The 17,969-nt window shown below is 38.9% G+C and overlaps 1 protein-coding gene across 1 annotated transcript; it reads right to left on the bottom strand.

Moving 5' to 3' along the window:
* Positions 1–3,290: 3,290 nt before the first annotated feature.
* On the bottom strand, positions 3,291–16,226 carry nt5e (5'-nucleotidase, ecto (CD73)). The gene is made up of 9 exons (XM_042503968.1): positions 15,684–16,226; positions 12,423–12,645; positions 11,893–12,081; positions 8,539–8,736; positions 5,917–6,071; positions 5,495–5,603; positions 4,107–4,256; positions 3,540–3,740; positions 3,291–3,457 (listed from the first exon to the last, which is right to left on the bottom strand). The coding sequence occupies exons 1-9, from the start codon at positions 16,047–16,049 to the stop codon at positions 3,291–3,293; spliced, it is 1,758 nt and encodes a 585-aa protein (XP_042359902.1). The 5' UTR covers positions 16,050–16,226.
* Between the last annotated feature and the right edge of the window lie 1,743 nt (positions 16,227–17,969).

The raw sequence follows: 17,969 nt of genomic DNA, 5'->3' as shown, positions 1-17,969 counted from the left end.
TTGACAGTCTGTTGATTTTTCTTTCACTACCAGTGACCAAATATCTGCACATATACCTAAACGTTACTAAACATCTCTGAGCTTTATCCTAATATTTCTGCATTACTTAAAAGTTCAAGATATTATTACCTGGATTTAGTATTTTGAAATCACATTTTTGAAGTTTCTTTAACTTCATGTGTTACAAAAAGATAAATGCTTCTGGAAGTTTCTGAATAAATTAAAATTTCAAAATTAAACTCAAAAGAACATTTTGATGCAAGACCAAACATTGGACAGCTGTTATTTTGCCATGGTATGTGGCCTTATTAACTTTTTGAAACTATTGAAACCAAAAGTTTTAAAATTAGCTCTGCAAACTTTATGACACCTGTCAATGTACATATCCTAATTGCCAATCCTGATGCTGCAGTGGTGTTTAGTACTTTGCATGTGTGTTGTTCAAAAAAGTGTTACAAAGACAATTTTTTTTCTTTTTTTTAATCAGAGCGTATCCAAAAAAACAGAGCAACATCTGCTCTGAAAAAAAATCCCTTTAGAAACCTGCTCTGGAACAAATTATTGAGTCACCAAAACACATCTTCACTCCTGAATCCAATGAGATAACTTTTCATAGTTCGACACACAGAAGAAACACACTCAGTTGATTTGCAGGTCAGCTGTTCGAAAACACTGAGAATGAAAACTGCTCAGGTGCACTTAAACAGTGATGTGTTGATGTACTATTTTTATGCCTCCTCTCTAGCAATAGCTGTGGCTGTTGATGACAAACTTCTTCAAACTTTCTACAAACGTTAACTTGGACTGATTAGATTTTGGCGGTCAAAGGTCACCGTGACCTAGCGTCTGTCTAATTCTTGTAAACGTAATAACTTAAGAAAGGCCTTAAGGGAATTGATTTAAATTTGGCACAAACGTCTAATCTGACTCAATGACAAAATGACTAGATTTTGGTGGTCAAAGGTCACTGTGACCTTGCGTCTGTCTCATTCCTGTAAACGCAGTAACTCAAACGTCTAATCTGACTCAATGATGAAATGAAGATTTTGTTGACTAAAGGTCTAGGTCACTTTGACCTCACAAAACATGTTATCTCAAAGGTCATATTCACTGTGACATCATAATGTTCTGCAAAAACACTTGTCTGGTTATTATGCAACGCAACAACTCAAGAACAGAAGGGAATACACTTGGTCGGACACTAAATCGGTTACACTAATCTTGTGTTGCCCAACTTGAAACTGCTGATTTTGTAGATCTTCTTTTCTCCTGGGGAGAGTTACGTGAGACAGCCATATTTTAGAATTTCCTTACAAACATCCGTATTTGAGGCATAGTCGACCATCACGGCTACATATGGACAGACATGGATAGAAGCTGCAACTTGACTGTTTCACCGAGGCGTAAAGCCGCGAGGTGGAAATTGTAGTTCTTAAATTATCCATAAACTGGTGCAACATCTGCACTGAAAAATCCCACTTCTTACTGTGGTACTGAAGTACAATTAAATGAAGATGCAGCCACTTTGTTTAGGAGTAAAAGTGGAAATCACAGTCAACATTCCTTTGACTGGGCACTAGGAATCTCTTTCCACTGATTGACTAAATATTGAACTATAAAAAGCTACTAATAGAAACCTGACTCTGTCCTGTATGTGACCCTTGCTGATTCCTTCATGTGCCAGCTCTTTGTCCTCATGTCCAACATCTACTAAATGAAAGCAGATGGAGAACAGTTTCCACAGTGTGTTAATGTGGTTGTTTACCAGCATTTGGCAGCTCATGCCAGTTGTACGCTTGTGCCAGCTGTGTTGGCGCTCAGTGGACTGACTAATAAGGAGTTCCCGAACATTAACAGGCTGCAAGCGTTATTTGGGAGATCCCTCACACAGAGGAAGCCTTGTTCTCTCAACTCTGAGGAGCTCTGGTTTAAAAACACTGGATGCTGCAGACAGAGGAGAGTCTGCTGAACGCTGCCTCTGTTTGAGCTGACGTACAGCCACAATGAAAAGAAATTAAACTGCTTTATGCTTCAGCTCATGATGGGATTCTCAATTGAGGCCGAAAATGAAGTCCTCTCCTCTCACCACAGAAAGTTTAGAGGTCAGAGTCATATATATAAAAGCTGGAGTTTTGCTCACAGGAACTTTAACCCAGATATTCTGAATGAATAGGTTTTTTTTCTATCACCATCAAATATTAAGTTTCATTCAAAGTTGTCAAGCTTTTTTTTTGTTTGTTTTAATTCATCTGTATTTATATGTAGATATCAGTTTACAGATATCGCACAGTGGAGGAAGTTTTGGCTCAGATATCTGCTTGCTACACCAAATCTCCAGAAATATTTACCTTTGCTTCCATGGATGTTAATAGAGAACTGGATACAGCACTGGAGTTTGGGCCCCAATTTACTCTTATGAAATTTGCTTAGGCAAAAAAAAAAAACAAAAAACGACCTAATGGATGTAAGATTATGCAGATCTTCAGTCTTGTGAGGCCCATAGAGAAGGCACACTACAGACTTTCATAAGCTGAGCGGCTAACTTCCTGTTAAGCTTGAACAGGGATAAAATTTTTTAATCGTGTGGCTCCTCAAGACTTTCTAGATGTTATTGGGCCAAACGTATCAAATCCTGATAGTGAAGCAAGTCACTTTGTGGGATTACTTTTGCCACTCAAAAAAATGTAGCCAACAATTTACAAATGTCTCTTTCACAATTTAAAGCTATGGGGTAAAGTTTTTGGGCCAAACTGCATCAAGCATTTGGCCACTATGAAATACTGACTTCAGAGTCTGCGGGGCACTTCCTGGAGGCCTTGTTGCCCCCAGAGGCTTATCGTCTTCATACCAATAACTGATGCGTTCCAAGATTGTACTTCTGAAGTCATAATACCTACATCAATATTTTTCACATTACTACCAATTAGTAAAATTTTAAAACGGAGTCTTTTAACTTCTAGTGTAAAGGATGTTTTTATTTCATGATTTATTTCATTTGAGGATTTTGCGCTCAACTCAATACTGTTTTCTTCAGGGCATCATCTAGTGGTCGTAGTTTCTAAGGCGTTTCTTGGTTGTGGTTTCATCCAAAGTTGAACCACATGAAGTTGGGCTTAATTTTACTTTTAAAGTAATCGTTAAATGCAACTGACAGTATAATCAAATCATATTTTTTGTAAGGTGAGCCTTTCAGTCGCGTTAAATTACATTCATCAGTCCTGTTAGTTCTTCAAGTTCACATGAAGTTTGGTTAAAAACCTTTTTCAGTCCTTTTATGTTTCTGGCTCAAGTCAGTCGCTCCCACATAGAGTCCATAGCAGCCCCAATGAAACCAATAAAACCAGTGGAGCAGTTTGTCCAGAAGCTGAGTTGTAGATCTTGATGCGTCCTTCAACAGATGGATAAACCTTCTTTTTCTGCATGATGTAGTTGGACATAACTGAAATGTCCAAATCTCCTGAAAGAAAATAAAAAATAAAATAGAGTCAGGCCCCAAAAAAGGTACCGTAACAAGTTAATGAAACAAACAAATGTCTCACCGCTGTTGTGTTTAAGCATCTCGTTCGGGATCATGGTGAATCCGTCTCCACCCTTCACCATGTAGGACGGCAGCACCACCTTATAAACTGTCTCGTCCTCAACCGGTTCATAGCTAGGAACTCTACACTTTGTGCAGAGGATGCTGAGGCTCTTCACAAGATGCCCCTTAGCTTTGGAGAGGTCAAACTCGACATGAAATCCTGCCGGAGGACACGCAAACACCATCAGTCTGACTTATCCATCAGTACGTCTGAGGATCAAACCTAAATACCTTTTAAACTACCGAATGAAATATGTTAGAAGCCTAGTATCAAAGTCCAAACGTAACAAAATCTGCCACTCAACACCTCTAAAGCTCTCTAATTAACATGTTTAATCTGTAAAAACAAAACGTTTTGTACGTATTTGTGAGGTAATTTGTTAGCTTCAAAGACAGTTTTCACATCAGTCTTCATTTGTCATTCCTCTGTATCCTCCAATACAGAAAGTTTGTCATCTTTTACTCCCAAAAGATTCAAACGTTCTAATTTAATATACTGATGGAAACAATGTAAAAATAAAGATACCGGACACTTGAAGGAACTCCCCGGTGCTCTGGCCGTATCGTCTCACTGAGTGTTCGAAGGCTTTGTACAGCGTGGAGCCCTTCAGCTGCACCAGGTCGAAGGTTCCTCCGAAAGGTAAGACAGAGATTAGGTCTTCCATGGTGATCGAACCTGCAGATGTCAACACTGTTAATTAAAGCTTTTCTGGCAGAAAGTTTAGCACAGAAAACACAAAAAATCATCAATGACTGTGTGTAGTATGACTTTACAGGCTGTTCTCATTTACTATTTGTATGTATAACTGCAAAAAGTAATGCACCAGAATTTGTATATAACCCACGTAATCTTGAAGGTTGCTTTCACGCGCTGAATGCACGGCTTGAGTAAAGACAGGGGGAGTAAAAAGAATGAATGTCCACATAAAGAGGAAAGCTGGATGGTGAATGGGTCCAACAAACACAGGACTTTAACCCACAAGACTGGTGTTTGAGTCCCTTGTGAAACCAAGAGAACTTTTAGTTAAAGTACTTCATAAAGTTAAGTACCTAATGTGACAACAGCCAACCGTTTCTTTTCCTAAACGTAACCTACATATCTTTACATTAAAAAGAGAATATGGTGGTGCCCAACCATGACTCTTTTCCTAAACTTAACCTATGTCACTTTGCTTTCCTAAACCTAACATGCAATGTTATGACTCTCCACCATGATTCTTTTCATAGAGACAATTGCAGGGGTGCTAATTTTGAGGAAAAGACATACATGAGAAAGATTTTAAGGACTTAAGGTAAGATGGAACATTACAATTAAATAAAAGTAGAACAAAACAAATTCAACCATGCAATAATTAAAATGCAAGCCATGACTAAATTCTCCAAAAATGAACTAAAATGCAGAGGTTAACCGTAAAGTGTTAAACCCCAATTTAGTCAGAGCGGATCTCAACTTTTTTTCTTTTTTTCAGGTATGTGAAGCCTTAAGACTGAGCTCTGCCTCTCCTTATTTAGTTTGGACTCTGGAAGCAGACCTGAACCAGACCATCTGACAGGTTTAGATGCTTCGTAACAGAGCGGCAGATTAGAAATAAACCATTCAGCGCTTTACAAACAAACACTAATATTTCAAAGTCACTTGTTTGGCATGCAGGAAGCCAGAGCAAAGATCTGAGGATTGGACTGATGTGGACTCTCCTGGTCTTTGTGCGTTTTAAATCCACTGCAGCTATCTGATCTGATTTTTTTAGCGAGGCCTTTTAAGACAGCTTGCTGAAGATGAAGACATGGATGGATGGACATACATTATTTAAGTCTTCTTTAAAAGGACAGACAGTTACTGTCTTCTTTTCCATCCAAAGCCATCTTATATTATTTCCTGTCACTTTCCGGCTCTGATTTTAAAATATTTCTGACCGTTCCTGGTACGTTCGTCAATAGACGTGCGGACGCCTCCTCCGTTGAAGATGCAGGCGCTGACATGGTTCCACTGTTGATCGTCTGCAAACCTGATGTTGTTGTCAATCTGGAAACAGAGACCAGGCAGATATCCTGTCAATTTTAAGTTTAGGTATTTTTATATATACGAAACCTTGTACAACAAACAAATTATGTTACAGCCCGGCTGCTACATTTATGCTTTAAATAACAGTCAAAACAGGGTGAGGTCAAAATGACCCCGGATAACAAAAAGTGTATGGCAGTCAGGAGGACATTACGAGCTGCTAAAATTTCCAACTTTAACTTCAGGTCACAAAAGAGCCTCAACAGGAGAGACCCTCTACTTGTTTCAGGGCGTTTTACTGGTATCTTCCTTCACTTCATCATGAGATACTTACCATGGCATCACAGATCAGGTTTCCCAGGTTGCATTCCCGAAATCGACACTCCTCAGTGGTCCCGTTCAGGAAGACCAGAGTCCTACCCACCACATGAGCTGAGTAGCTGCTCAGATTCTTTTTCCATTCCTCCACATCATCAAGAACTTCTGGATCTGGACAAGATGTTTAATTTTAGTCGGAGTTGAGGTGATATCTTTGTGTATGTGAATAAAAGTCTTTCGTACTTCCAGGCAGCACTCCTAGTACTTTCTAAAACCACCGTGTCTGTTTTGGCGCTTTCAATATTCCCACTAAAGCCGATTCTCATTCTAGGGTTTTCAAATACTGACGCTCTGTCACACCCCTCAGTGTGCTATCGACACCAAAGGCACCCTTCAGCGTCTTAGTGACACGTTACAGACTTTCAACTAACTGCAATGTAGACCCCTCCACGGCCAAACATGACCCTCAGAGCACCAGACGTAGAATACAGAGTGAGAAAGTCTGCGTAGAAGCGAAAAAGAATGGGACAAACGAAACAGACTTTTATTCAGAGGACCACAGTTTGTTACTTTATACTTATACTTGTTGTATAACTAATGTACCTATTTCAACAGACAAGTGATCTTTTTTCGAAACCTGACCAAGCAGTTTTGATGCCTAAACCTAATTGTGACCATTTCACAACATTAACCTTGTGTTACAATGTGTTTTAGCTGTGGGTATCATAGACAAAGGGCTTCCTGTGAGTCACTATCAGACGCCGGGTTTGCTTTAATGACTTGTTATTTTTATCTTCTGTTTTACTGTGGTGATTTGTTTTCATCCCATTTTAATGCCACATTGTTTATATGCTTTGAAATTCTCCACAAAGTAAATGACGATGCTTCATTTTGTCATGATCCTGGGTCCTGAGTCTGTGATCTTGTGGACTTTGTGTTTTCTTTTTGTGTTTTTTCCTTGTTTAAATATTCATTCATGCTTGGTTTCGGTTTTATTGTGTTGGTTCACTCCTTGTGTGTCACATCTGGTTTTTCTTCCTGTCTTTGTAGGTTTTCTGTCTCACTGATTGTCTGCCCCGCCCTGATTTGTCTCACCTGTTCCTCATGATCTGTGGTCACCTGTCCCTCGTTCTCTCCCTGCTCTCCTTGTCTTCTGTCAGTCTGTCTGTGCTGGTGCACAGTTGCTGCTCTGTGTTGCTTGTTCTAGTTTGTTGTAAGTTCAGTTTATTGTGTTTTTTCTTTGTGCTTGTTTTTTAACCTCAGCCAGCTGTGTTTGTCAGTTTATGACTTTCGTCTTCTGTCAGCTTTATTTCTACCTGCCTGTTCTATGTTCTGCAACGTTTGACCTGTAACATGTTTACTTTAAAACATTTAATCGAGAAGGGTTGCAAAGCTGAAAAGTGAAGCCAACACAAAACAGTCAAAAACTGCAGTTCCTTGAATGGATTTGAGGCTGGCTCCAGAAAAAAAAAACAATCCCCATAGACCTCCATGTTTGAATGTCCAACTTTACAACAGAAATAAACTTGTATACAGCCTGGTACAAAAAGCAGTTTTAGTCTCTCTAGATCATTTCCACCTTCACGACAACAGGGTTGAATAAATTACTCTTCCATTTACATTTTGTCAAGGCTTAAAGTTATGCATAATAAAGGGAAAGCTGCTTTGAGTGACAAGCTTTCTGCAAATAGTGTCCTCTGTTTCTCAGTCAGATCCACCCCTCTCTCCTCCAAGCCTCTCACCCAAATTCTGTCACTTCTGACTCCACAAAACAAGATAGCAATGGCCAAAATACCAAACTTGAGGCTTCAGAACAGCAGTCCACAAGCCAGTGTGTGATGTAATGGTAGCTATGTCCATTATTTATACAGTCTATGATTCAAACAAAGTGGCTTTGTGTGACCATAAACATGGACGCTAATTATCTGCATGTTCCCTTTACTGTACATTACAGACTAAACGAAAGACCACTGAGAAAGATCTAGAGGAGAAATATGAACATTCCTGTGCTAAGAGGCTTCTGCTCTTTATCACAGTACAAGAATGTGACATTTCTGTTCTGTTAAAAACAGCTGAAGGCTGCAGCAGCACACAAAGACAGATTATCACTCAATCCTTGTAATAATGTGTAAAAGTCGCTGTGAAGGAGCAGTTTTTTTCATATTGGATCAGTTTTTGAAACTGTTTCACCTCACAAGCAAAAGAGGTGAAACACCAATAATCAGCAGACCAGCACTGATGTTCTGTACTTCCAGTTTTTAAATAGAAATTATATGAGTCACAATTTTTCACTTTCTCATTCTTTGCTGTAAATCTGTCATAAAAAAAAAGCCAAATTCTTAAATAAATACTGACATTGACGAGAAAATCAAAATATCCACTAGTGGGGCAGCCTGGGTGTGACACCGCTTCTCTGCTCCCAATGAGCAAATACAGAACATTTACATGTTTGAATGACAGAAACATGCAAATGAACAGACATTCATTTAAGAGATGAATGGAGACCCCAATGTTGTGTTTTTCATGTCTGAAAGGGGTTTTGGAATAGCATTTTTCCCTCTGACACAAAAAACAACAACAAAAAAAAGTAAACCTAAACAAAACCCATAAAGAAAATAAAATATTGTGTTATCTTTACCCTGTGGCACGCTGCTGTCCAGCAGGATGGGGTTTCCTGTGGACTTCAGCACGTTCCCAGCATCGTCAAAGGTCACCTTCAGATAACCCAGATATTTTCCAAAGGCGTAGGCCTGCACAACAGGAACCTGATGCCCGTCGACTGACTTCACCATGAACGGATAAAGACCTGCAGGGACTTCGGAAGAAGGAGGGGTTCCTGAAGAATAAAATGTATAGATCAAAAAGAAAAATTAGGAGTTTCAGAGTCGGTGTAAATCTAAAAACAGCTATTTTTAAAGGTAACTCTAATGAAAACTACAAGTTTAAAAAAATGTCCTCTTGACTTACACTTTCCAACAATATCATTATCCACAATGTCCACTGCATTAAATGTCCACTGAAAAGTCAAAGAAAAAGACGCTCCTCGTAACTGCAGAACTCGCTTCAGAATCATCGCGTTTTCAAGTTTTCTTCATTGTTAAAGTAATCCAGTCATAGCTGTCTGTATATCCACAAAGCAAACAGGAGCTGCTAATAGATGATTCAGAATACTTTTAATCGTGCCAGTTTGCCCAAAGCTATCTTACTAACCACATGGCAGCACTCTATTTCCTACTGACACATCTACTACTGGAGTTGGCCCAGAATCGTAACACTCATTCCTTTGAACTGTTTAGTTTAAAAATCCCAGAAGTGTTTCAATTTCAGATGCAAGTCCAATTTGAAAAAAAAGAAAAAAGAACGCAACACATGGTCTTCATCAGAGCCTCCTTTCTGTTACAGAAACTGATCCATTTCCAATCGAGCTTCTTCTCAGTGAAAAACATTTTCAGTAGAATTACCTTGGCCGATCAATGAGGCACTAACTGTACCGCCGTTTACAGACTGCAGACAAAGTTTCTAACAGACAATCTTCTCACATTTTTTGTTCTGGTGTGGTAGATATTAATTCTGCTGCACATTCTTTGCAGACAACAGCAGAATTCCTCACCTCTACATAGAAATGAACAGTGATAGGGTAAATTGAAGCCCAGGATTTCTGCCATTCAAAGGAGCCTTTGAACACTTCATTAATTATATCCTCATGATGGCAGCGTGTCTTAGCAGTGACTCAACTTGGACATAAAAAAACCCCAAAAAACAAACAAAACAATTTCTAATAAAATCTCTCCCCTGTGGTAACACTTTACGCACTGACATTACGCTCGCTATGACTAACAGCAAGCTAAAGCTCTTTAAGTCTGACGAGTCACCTGTGAGGAACACACTTCTTTTGTCTCACTTTAGGGAAAAGTGTGAAATCACAGGTGTTTTGAAACTTTATATGACTGGTCATCCAGTGACAGCTTTATAAAGAATATTTTAAGCTGCTCACTGCTGGTGTAATCTGCTAGTAAAGGCTTAAAGAAAAGTATGTGTGATGTTTGAGGTATTACTGTGCATTCAAACAGTATGTATGATTACAACATTTTGGACAGGTTGGATTTGTATCCTGGTGTTGAAACAACTGCCTGTTTCAACGACAGTGTATATGTTATACTGTATTAGAAGGAGGTGGGAGCTTTTATTGTGATGAAACAGGAGGCTTGGTTGATTTTGTCATTGTGCATGCTTCAGCAAGTTTTCTCCTGGTCAAATAACATTTCTTAAGATGTGTTTGCTACGACTGCAGTTGATGATTATTATCATCATCATCACTTAATCTGACAATCATTTGTTTGTTCAGTTCTTTAGTCTAAAAAACCAGACACCCAAATTTTCTATTTTCTATGGATCAACTAATTTATTGATCAAGTAGATTCAGATTCAGACCACTGACTGACAGATGTCCCAGTATCAGGTCAATGGTGGGAAACATAAAAAAAACAAAGGACCTCCACCTCTAGTTGGTGCCATTGGTGGTGCCATTAACATAGCAAGTTAGCATATCTGTTAGCATATCATATTTTGGTTGCATTTCAAAAGGACATGACAAAAAATGGTTAAAATGTGAAACAAATCAAATTTTAACCGTAGCAAAGAATTGTGGTTGCGCTTTAGTGAGATTCGACATCATTCCGCTCTCCATAAGAAAACAATGGTTTAAATTAACAATAACATGGAGACAGCCTTAGAGTCGGCCATCTTGGTTGTTCTGCCTCTAGTAACTGATAAAAATGGAAAAACAAGCTACAAAAAAGCCACTAATTTCATGGTTTTTTTTCTTCAGTCTGTGGCTTTAAATGAATTTATAGCACAAATCTGCACGAAAAAAGTGCTGGCCTGAAAGTTACAAACTTCTTGATCTCTGCTGCATAAAAATATTTTTATTTTCCTTTTCCTTTCCTTTTTTCTGCATCCTGAGGTCCAACAACTCTCTTCCTCTACCTCCTCAGTGACTGTTCACCGCCGTTTGTATAAAACACTACAGGGTTATTTATGGAGACCAGACCAGTTATTTATGAGACCAGACTCGAGTCGACATCGTGTATACTCTTGAGCTAACCACGAGTATGAAGACTCAAAGTTTCCTCTCAGCTCGCAGTGTCAGACACAGCAGAGTAGTAAAATAAAACAATGGCGAAAAGAGCTACAGAAGTTTCAAAAACCGGTGACAAATGGCTGCAGAACGACATCACAGGCAATTAAACTGAAATAAAATACAATATAAACACATTAACACTAACAGAGAACCTCATTAGTGAGTCCTAAAACCCGGAAATCGGTTAGCATTTTAGCACTTCCTGTTCCGTCGTCTAAAAGTCAACAGGTTGGGTTCTTTTTACAGGGTTTTGGGTTAGAAGGTCTGTGGTAAACAATAGCTGAAGAGACTTTAACATTTTGTTCTACAACATAAAATATGTCATACTTTTAAACCTTTACATATCGTAAAAAGCTATAAAGTGGCTGAATGAGAGTGCAGAAGGTCATCACGACAAAATGCAGCAAACACTGTACAGTCTCGTAATGGTGGCAACACGCCTGTGGTGTAGTTGGTTATAGCCCAGAATTCATTTTTTTACTTTTGGTTATTGCATTTAGGCTTCAAATACCCTGACAGTGGCATTCAATTGTGAAGATCATCTTGTATCAAAGTATCAAAATCAGTTGTTCACAACAGAGCTTATTTTCTACAGTAATCTAAAATCCAATGGAAAAATCCCAGAGGCTTTTTGAAGAGGGAACCAGGGTGACGTTAGTTTCCAAGATGGTCTGCAGAAAATCTCTGGGGCACTCTACATTTGTTAACAAACCACACAATAAAGGCACAACACAGAGTAAACTGTGTGACCTCTGTATGTCAGAGGTTTTACTGTGTGTATGTAAATGCAGCATGAAACTCAGATTAGCGACAGTCTGTCTGTGATATGAACCTCTATATTCAACTCCCCACCTGTATAAAGGAAAGTGTTGCTGTGTCCACCGATGACGACATCGACTCCTTTGACCTTCTTGGCGATCTCCTGGTCCACAGTAAAGCCTGAGTGACCCAGAGCGATGATCTTATTGACTCCCAGCGTCTGCAGTTTGTCCACCTGCAGCTGCAGGGCCGTCACCTCGTCCTCAAACATCACGTGTGGTCCTGTAGAGGCAACATGGAGAGGTGAGAGGAAACTATCAGTCTGCCCCTTTTAAAGTTTTGCAGCGATTTTCTTTCACATGGCTTTTTTGGTTTGTTTTTTATTCTGTAGCCACTACAATAAAAGATTTAACTTGTGTAGGCATTTCTGCTTCCACAATCCAAACTCTTCATGACAGCTTGAGAGGAAACAGTGTACGCTTCACCGATGTAGGCCATGAAAATGAGAGCGGGAGTGTTTATGTTCATCATCATGTTTACGGTGTGGAGGCCTTCGGATGAGCACAAGACAGAGTTAAAAGCAAACAGAGAAATCCTAGACAGAAGACATCCACTCCACTCACCAGGTCTGGACAGATCAGGAGTTTCCCGTGATGTGTATCCCACCACGCCAACCTTCTCAGCACCAACAGTAAGGATCTTATAAGGTAGATAAGAGCTGCCAAACGTCGAGGCCAGAGTTTTGTCTGATTTGATGTTGGCGCTGAGAACGGGACACTTGATCTGCTCCATGAATGGTTTCATGAGTCCTTCTACTCCGTTGTCAAACTCATGATTTCCAAAAACCTGACAAATAAAAATCAATTCAAATATAAAACTGCAGACAGACATTCAGAACTGCACTAGGTAATATCAGATTTTACACAACAAATGAAATGTGTCAAATAAATGCAGTGTATTAAAAAGTACTACATTTCCATCTGAAATGTAGTGGAGTAGAATTATACAGTTAACTGTGCCAGTGCTTTGTCCAAAGCTTGTTTTTTGACACATGTAGAGCTTGTGTTTGTTTTCTTTTTTTTTAAGTGCCAGTGGAGGATCCTCTGCATCCCCCAACAGAGGTCAAAGCTGAGCCCCGAATGTCCTGAAATCCTAGAATTGTCCTAATATCCCAGAAATGTCCAGAAATCCTAGAAATGTCCCAAAATCATAGAAACGTCCTAAAATCCAACAAATGTTCTAAATTCCTATAAATGTCTTAAAATCCCAGAAATGTCCCAACATCACAGATACATCCTTAAATTCCTAGAAATGTCCTTAAATCATAGAAATACTCAAAAATCCTTGAAACGTACTAAAATCCTAGAAAGGGGGCAGCTGTGACTGGCCCCTGGCCTCTTGTGAAAGTAGCCCCTAAACACAGCAAGTTGAGTGTCCCTGTTGTAGTGCTTCATCACACAGTAGATCTCAGCACTGCTCTGATGCAGTCAGACGCAAACTGTGACCAAGATTAAATCACACAGATAGATGTTTTCCCAGTGTTTGAAGCCTTTCATCATCTGGAGACCTCACTGATTCGGCCCCTTTTAAATTTCCGACACGCAGGTTGAGAATGTATATTACAAAACAAGAAAAACTACAAAACGTTCAAAAAACCATAAATAATTCAACGAAAATCTCAAAGTTTTTTTTCTACCGTGAACACTGGGACTCGTACACATTATCAGAAGTCAAACAACACTTTTTCCACTGTTAAGTATTTCTTATTTGAAAATCACATTGTAGAACAGCAAAACAATGGATGGCTCACTGGTTTGATAAAATTGGATTTGGGAGATCTGCTGACCTTTGACCTCACCAAGCTGAGGTAAGAGAGAGAGAAGAGATTCTGTCTTTGCTGGTCAATCTGGTTATTACATAAATCCTTCAAGAAATAACAACACTGAGCAGATTGGCCATAGTGCTGCTTAAATTCTGGAGTGTTTCCTCCTTCAGCTCAGTTCACGCCAAATAAACATCCACTGAGCTGTGCTCGGACATGTTAAATACTAAGAATGAGAGTTAATTCCAGCTACAGGAAACCAAACATCCGAAGAGAAAAAACTGGATGTTGACGCCCGGCAGCCAGCAGCTCTTTAGACACGTTTTTTGAGGTTGCAGTGTGTTGACCTCTCTTGGTGACCGTTCAGGAGTCAGTGTTTACACATAGAGAATTTCTAACCTCATATCTTTTGAGAGGTAAAACAACTCTGTAGGAAACAGTAAATGATTTATTCTCCATCAAGTTTTAAGATGGTGCAAAGATTAAAACGTGCAGAGCTGACAGATGATCCATTATAACGTTTCTCTCTTAGTTGCTGCTATTAAGCTAATTGAAACCGACTGAGGTCTTTAGGTCTGAATCAATAACTCAAAGTCAGCCTTTCACCGAGGAGAGTCTGATTCTTCTGCTCTGGACTGAGACCTTTTCATTTCCATCTGCTGCTTTTGGTTATAGTTGTTAACTATGTGGGACAATTAACCAACCAAATTACAAATACATTATTTTGAATCTTAATACCGGAAAACTACAATAATACTTTGTCAGGAGATAATACAAGGATCACAGTTATCACAGTCATCAACAATGTACAGGCTCTTACTGTTAGAATTAAAGGTAATAATATAACAGTATTGTTATACAGAAATAAACATTAGAAATACATTTTGCACATTTAAAATAGCTTTGTACAGTTTTGACAGATTTGAGTGGGGTTAGAGTATTTTCATTTTTCATACTTTATACTTTTACCCAGTTATCTGACAGCTAACTTCCCTTTGCAGATTAAGATTTTTCACAACAAAACATATGTTTTCTTTCTATATGGTCAAATATTATTATGTAGGCGTATGCATCAATAACGCATACCGAGAACAATTTCTGGAACTTCAGGTATTTTCTGCTGAAATTGTAGTTTTTAGAAATTCTACTGATAAACTCACAGGCATAGATTTCAACCCCCCCCCCCCCCCCCACAATATAAACACTAAAGTAGCAAAGGATATTTTTGACAGAATCAAAGACATTAATACCATATATTGATAAAGAAAACAAAAAAGCCTGATATGTAAAAATTCACAAAAATGGAGGATATTAAATGTTTGACGCCTAAAATGTTGTGGTGGGTAACAGAGTTTTGCATTGTGGTACTGCTACATTCACTTAAGGACTGGAACACTCCCTTTACTACTGGAAACAAACACATTTTAGTGAAGTTAGAGTTGGAATAAAATTAATTTACAATTTAAATTCCAATCTATCCACACTGTAAAATCTGACAAGTTGATTGGAATCTAGAAAACCAATTGCCTTGAAAAATGTAAATGTAAATGTAGTTTATTTAAAAAATATTATTATATGTACGTCTACTTCATCTGTGAAGTTGTCGAATGTTTTAACAAAAAAAAAAAAGACAAGTTTAATCAATCTCTCCAAATTTTAGCATACATCATTGGTGTACAGTAACTAAGTTTCCTGTGCTTTATATCTATATTGTGCTGGTTGCAAACTAGTCAGTCATATTTGGATATTCTTAAACATTTTCTCAAAACAGAAGTTGCAGATCTCCTAAAAATCCTCTCAGTCATGACCAAGTGAGATCAGATAAACTTGCTTTACTGAAGTTGCTAAGAAAGAAGAGGTAATTCCACGTGTCATTTTTAAGTTGCACCAACTTCACAAAATAAGTACATTTTAATTTAAAGTCATTTTAAGTATAGTCACATTCCAATATCATTTTAAGTAAGATCAACTTGTCAGATTTAGTGTGCTTTCTAATCTAAGTTGACAGTGTTATGAATAACAGCATAACTTTATGAGTTATTGAGCTTTCTGTGTTTCTCACCATGGCATCGTAGCGCAGTTTGTTCATGAAATGAGCAGCCTCGGCTCCCTTGTAGTAATTGAACCAGACGGTCCCCTGGAACTGGTCTCCGGCGTCCAGAAGCAGCACGTTGTCCTCGGTGCTGCGGATCCTCTTGATCATCGTGGCTCTCCGGGCCACCCCGGCGAAACATCCGCTGCCGCCGCCGCATTTGCCCGAGTGCTTGCTGGTCTCCTCCACCCGGGCGTGTACGTCGTTGGTGTGGAGGAGAACCAGGTCCCATGTCGCCGAGGAGGACACAGGAAAGCCCAGCAGCAGCAGCAGGAGGAGGTGGAGGAGGAGGCAGAGCCGCGGCAGAGCGCTCCGCTCCGGGCGCACCGCTCCCATCGCTCTCCACTGCGCGTAAAAACTCTGGAGGAGGAATCCCAGACAATTGTTCTTCTCACATGACCCGCAGAAATATTTTCTCTCCTCCTCTTTCTCTCTGCTCCTTCTGCCTGCTATAAAGTCTTACTATGAGTTAAATAAGTCCATATGACACGGCATGCTGTGCAGACTGAGAGACAGAGCGCGCCAGGAGGGGGCTCTAGGAGAAAGAGGAGGAGGAGGAGGAGGAGGAGCGCATCAGGGAGGACTCTGGTTGTTATGATACGCCTTTTCTTCTCTCATGCCTCCCACCTAAGGTTGACCTTTTCACACTACGTTAACTACACAAAAGACTAAGAAAGCTTCAACCCCTGTGAAAGGCTGGATATGTTTTCAGTTGTTAAATTTTGTCAGGAACAAAGAGCTGTTGAGCTCCTGACAAAAACCTGTAGGCCAATATAAACCCTTTGAAACCTGAGCAAACTGGCGAAATTACAAAAAATTGGCAAGGAAATTGTAAAAAGTTGTAAGAAAATTACCGGAAATTAGCAAATAATAAAAACAATAAGGAAAGAAAAGCAGAACATAACAAAAACAGAAAATGACCAGTGCTAAAATAAATTTTTAATTATTATTATTAATAACAATAATATAATTAAAAAAATCAAAACTTATTTTAAATATAGAATTATAAATATGGCTTTTATGATATTTGTCACTCATCATTTGATAATTATTAAAAAAAACATTTTTTCAAGTTAAGCTTTAGGCCATTTTCTTGTCATCTTTTAATAATTCTTTTGCAGTTTGCAGGACATTTCATATGAAGTTGATGATTGCCTTCTTTCAGTGTTTTTTTTTTGAAGAAATCCCATTTCAATTGTCCTTGCGAAAGCCGTCTGAAAGCATCAAAAAGAAAGAAAGAAAAGTGATGTCACTACTCTTTTCAAAGGGTTAATTAAAAAGCACTGAGCAATAATTTGCAATGAAAATTCATTTCAGCTCAGAGTCCCTTTATGGTGCTATGTTTGTGCCAAATAAGATGTAAGGTACATGATATTCATAAATGATACATTACTGTGCACACGCTCACACAAAATTTACATTTTTTTAAGAGCCAAGCTGTATAAGCTGCATGTAATTGAGACCAGAGGAGTAGTGCATCAGCTGTGTTCATGCTCCTTTACTGTCATGCCAATAAAGTTGACAAGTTTCAAATGTAACTGAAAGGGAGACAGAGAGAGCGAGAGAGCTGCAGCTGCTGGTTTCCATTTATTTTACTATAATGAGAAAATCTTTTTACGGAGACTTTATAGAGAAATTAAACTGAATGAGGAAATCCATCACAGCTAACAGAATTTCTGCCTTTATTTTTGGCAAAAAGACTTTACGCTCCCAAATCGACCTAAATACTCTCTCAGCTGTATTTTTCAGTTTTATATACACAGCTCTGTCTCTTTCCTCTGGGACCGCCATGAGGTTGACACCTCATGTTTGTTTTGAGAACATGTTGAAACATCTGAACAGTATTTGGTGGTATTTTGTCCAAATGTAGTGTAGACATTCCTGTTTGCTGCGGGATGAATTGTGACATCTTTGATTTTCCTATCGCTACCATCAGTTCAACATTTATCGTTTCCAACACTTTGATCTATGACCAAATACCTGCAGAACAAATTAAACCAACAAGCAAGGTGGAGGGCACGTGCATCCAAAACACTGTTACAGGTGCTGGATCAAAAAAAATCTAACCAAGACAAGAATCAAAGACTCAAGATCCACCCGCTGCATTAAAACTTCCCAGTAAACTTTAACTGTGCCGCGTTTCGATCTAACAGAAATCTTTGTCAGGCATTTTCAACTCATCTTCATAAAGCAGAGCAACACGAGCTGATTACACACATCACTGGAGGAACCTAACCAACTGCGACCTCAGAATGA

The sequence above is a fragment of the Plectropomus leopardus genome, chromosome 16 (genome assembly GCF_008729295.1).
Source record: "Plectropomus leopardus isolate mb chromosome 16, YSFRI_Pleo_2.0, whole genome shotgun sequence".
Taxonomy (NCBI): domain Eukaryota; kingdom Metazoa; phylum Chordata; class Actinopteri; order Perciformes; family Serranidae; genus Plectropomus; species Plectropomus leopardus.
The sequence above is the reverse complement of the archived record's forward strand: the minus strand, read 5'-3'. Positions and strand labels throughout refer to the sequence as shown.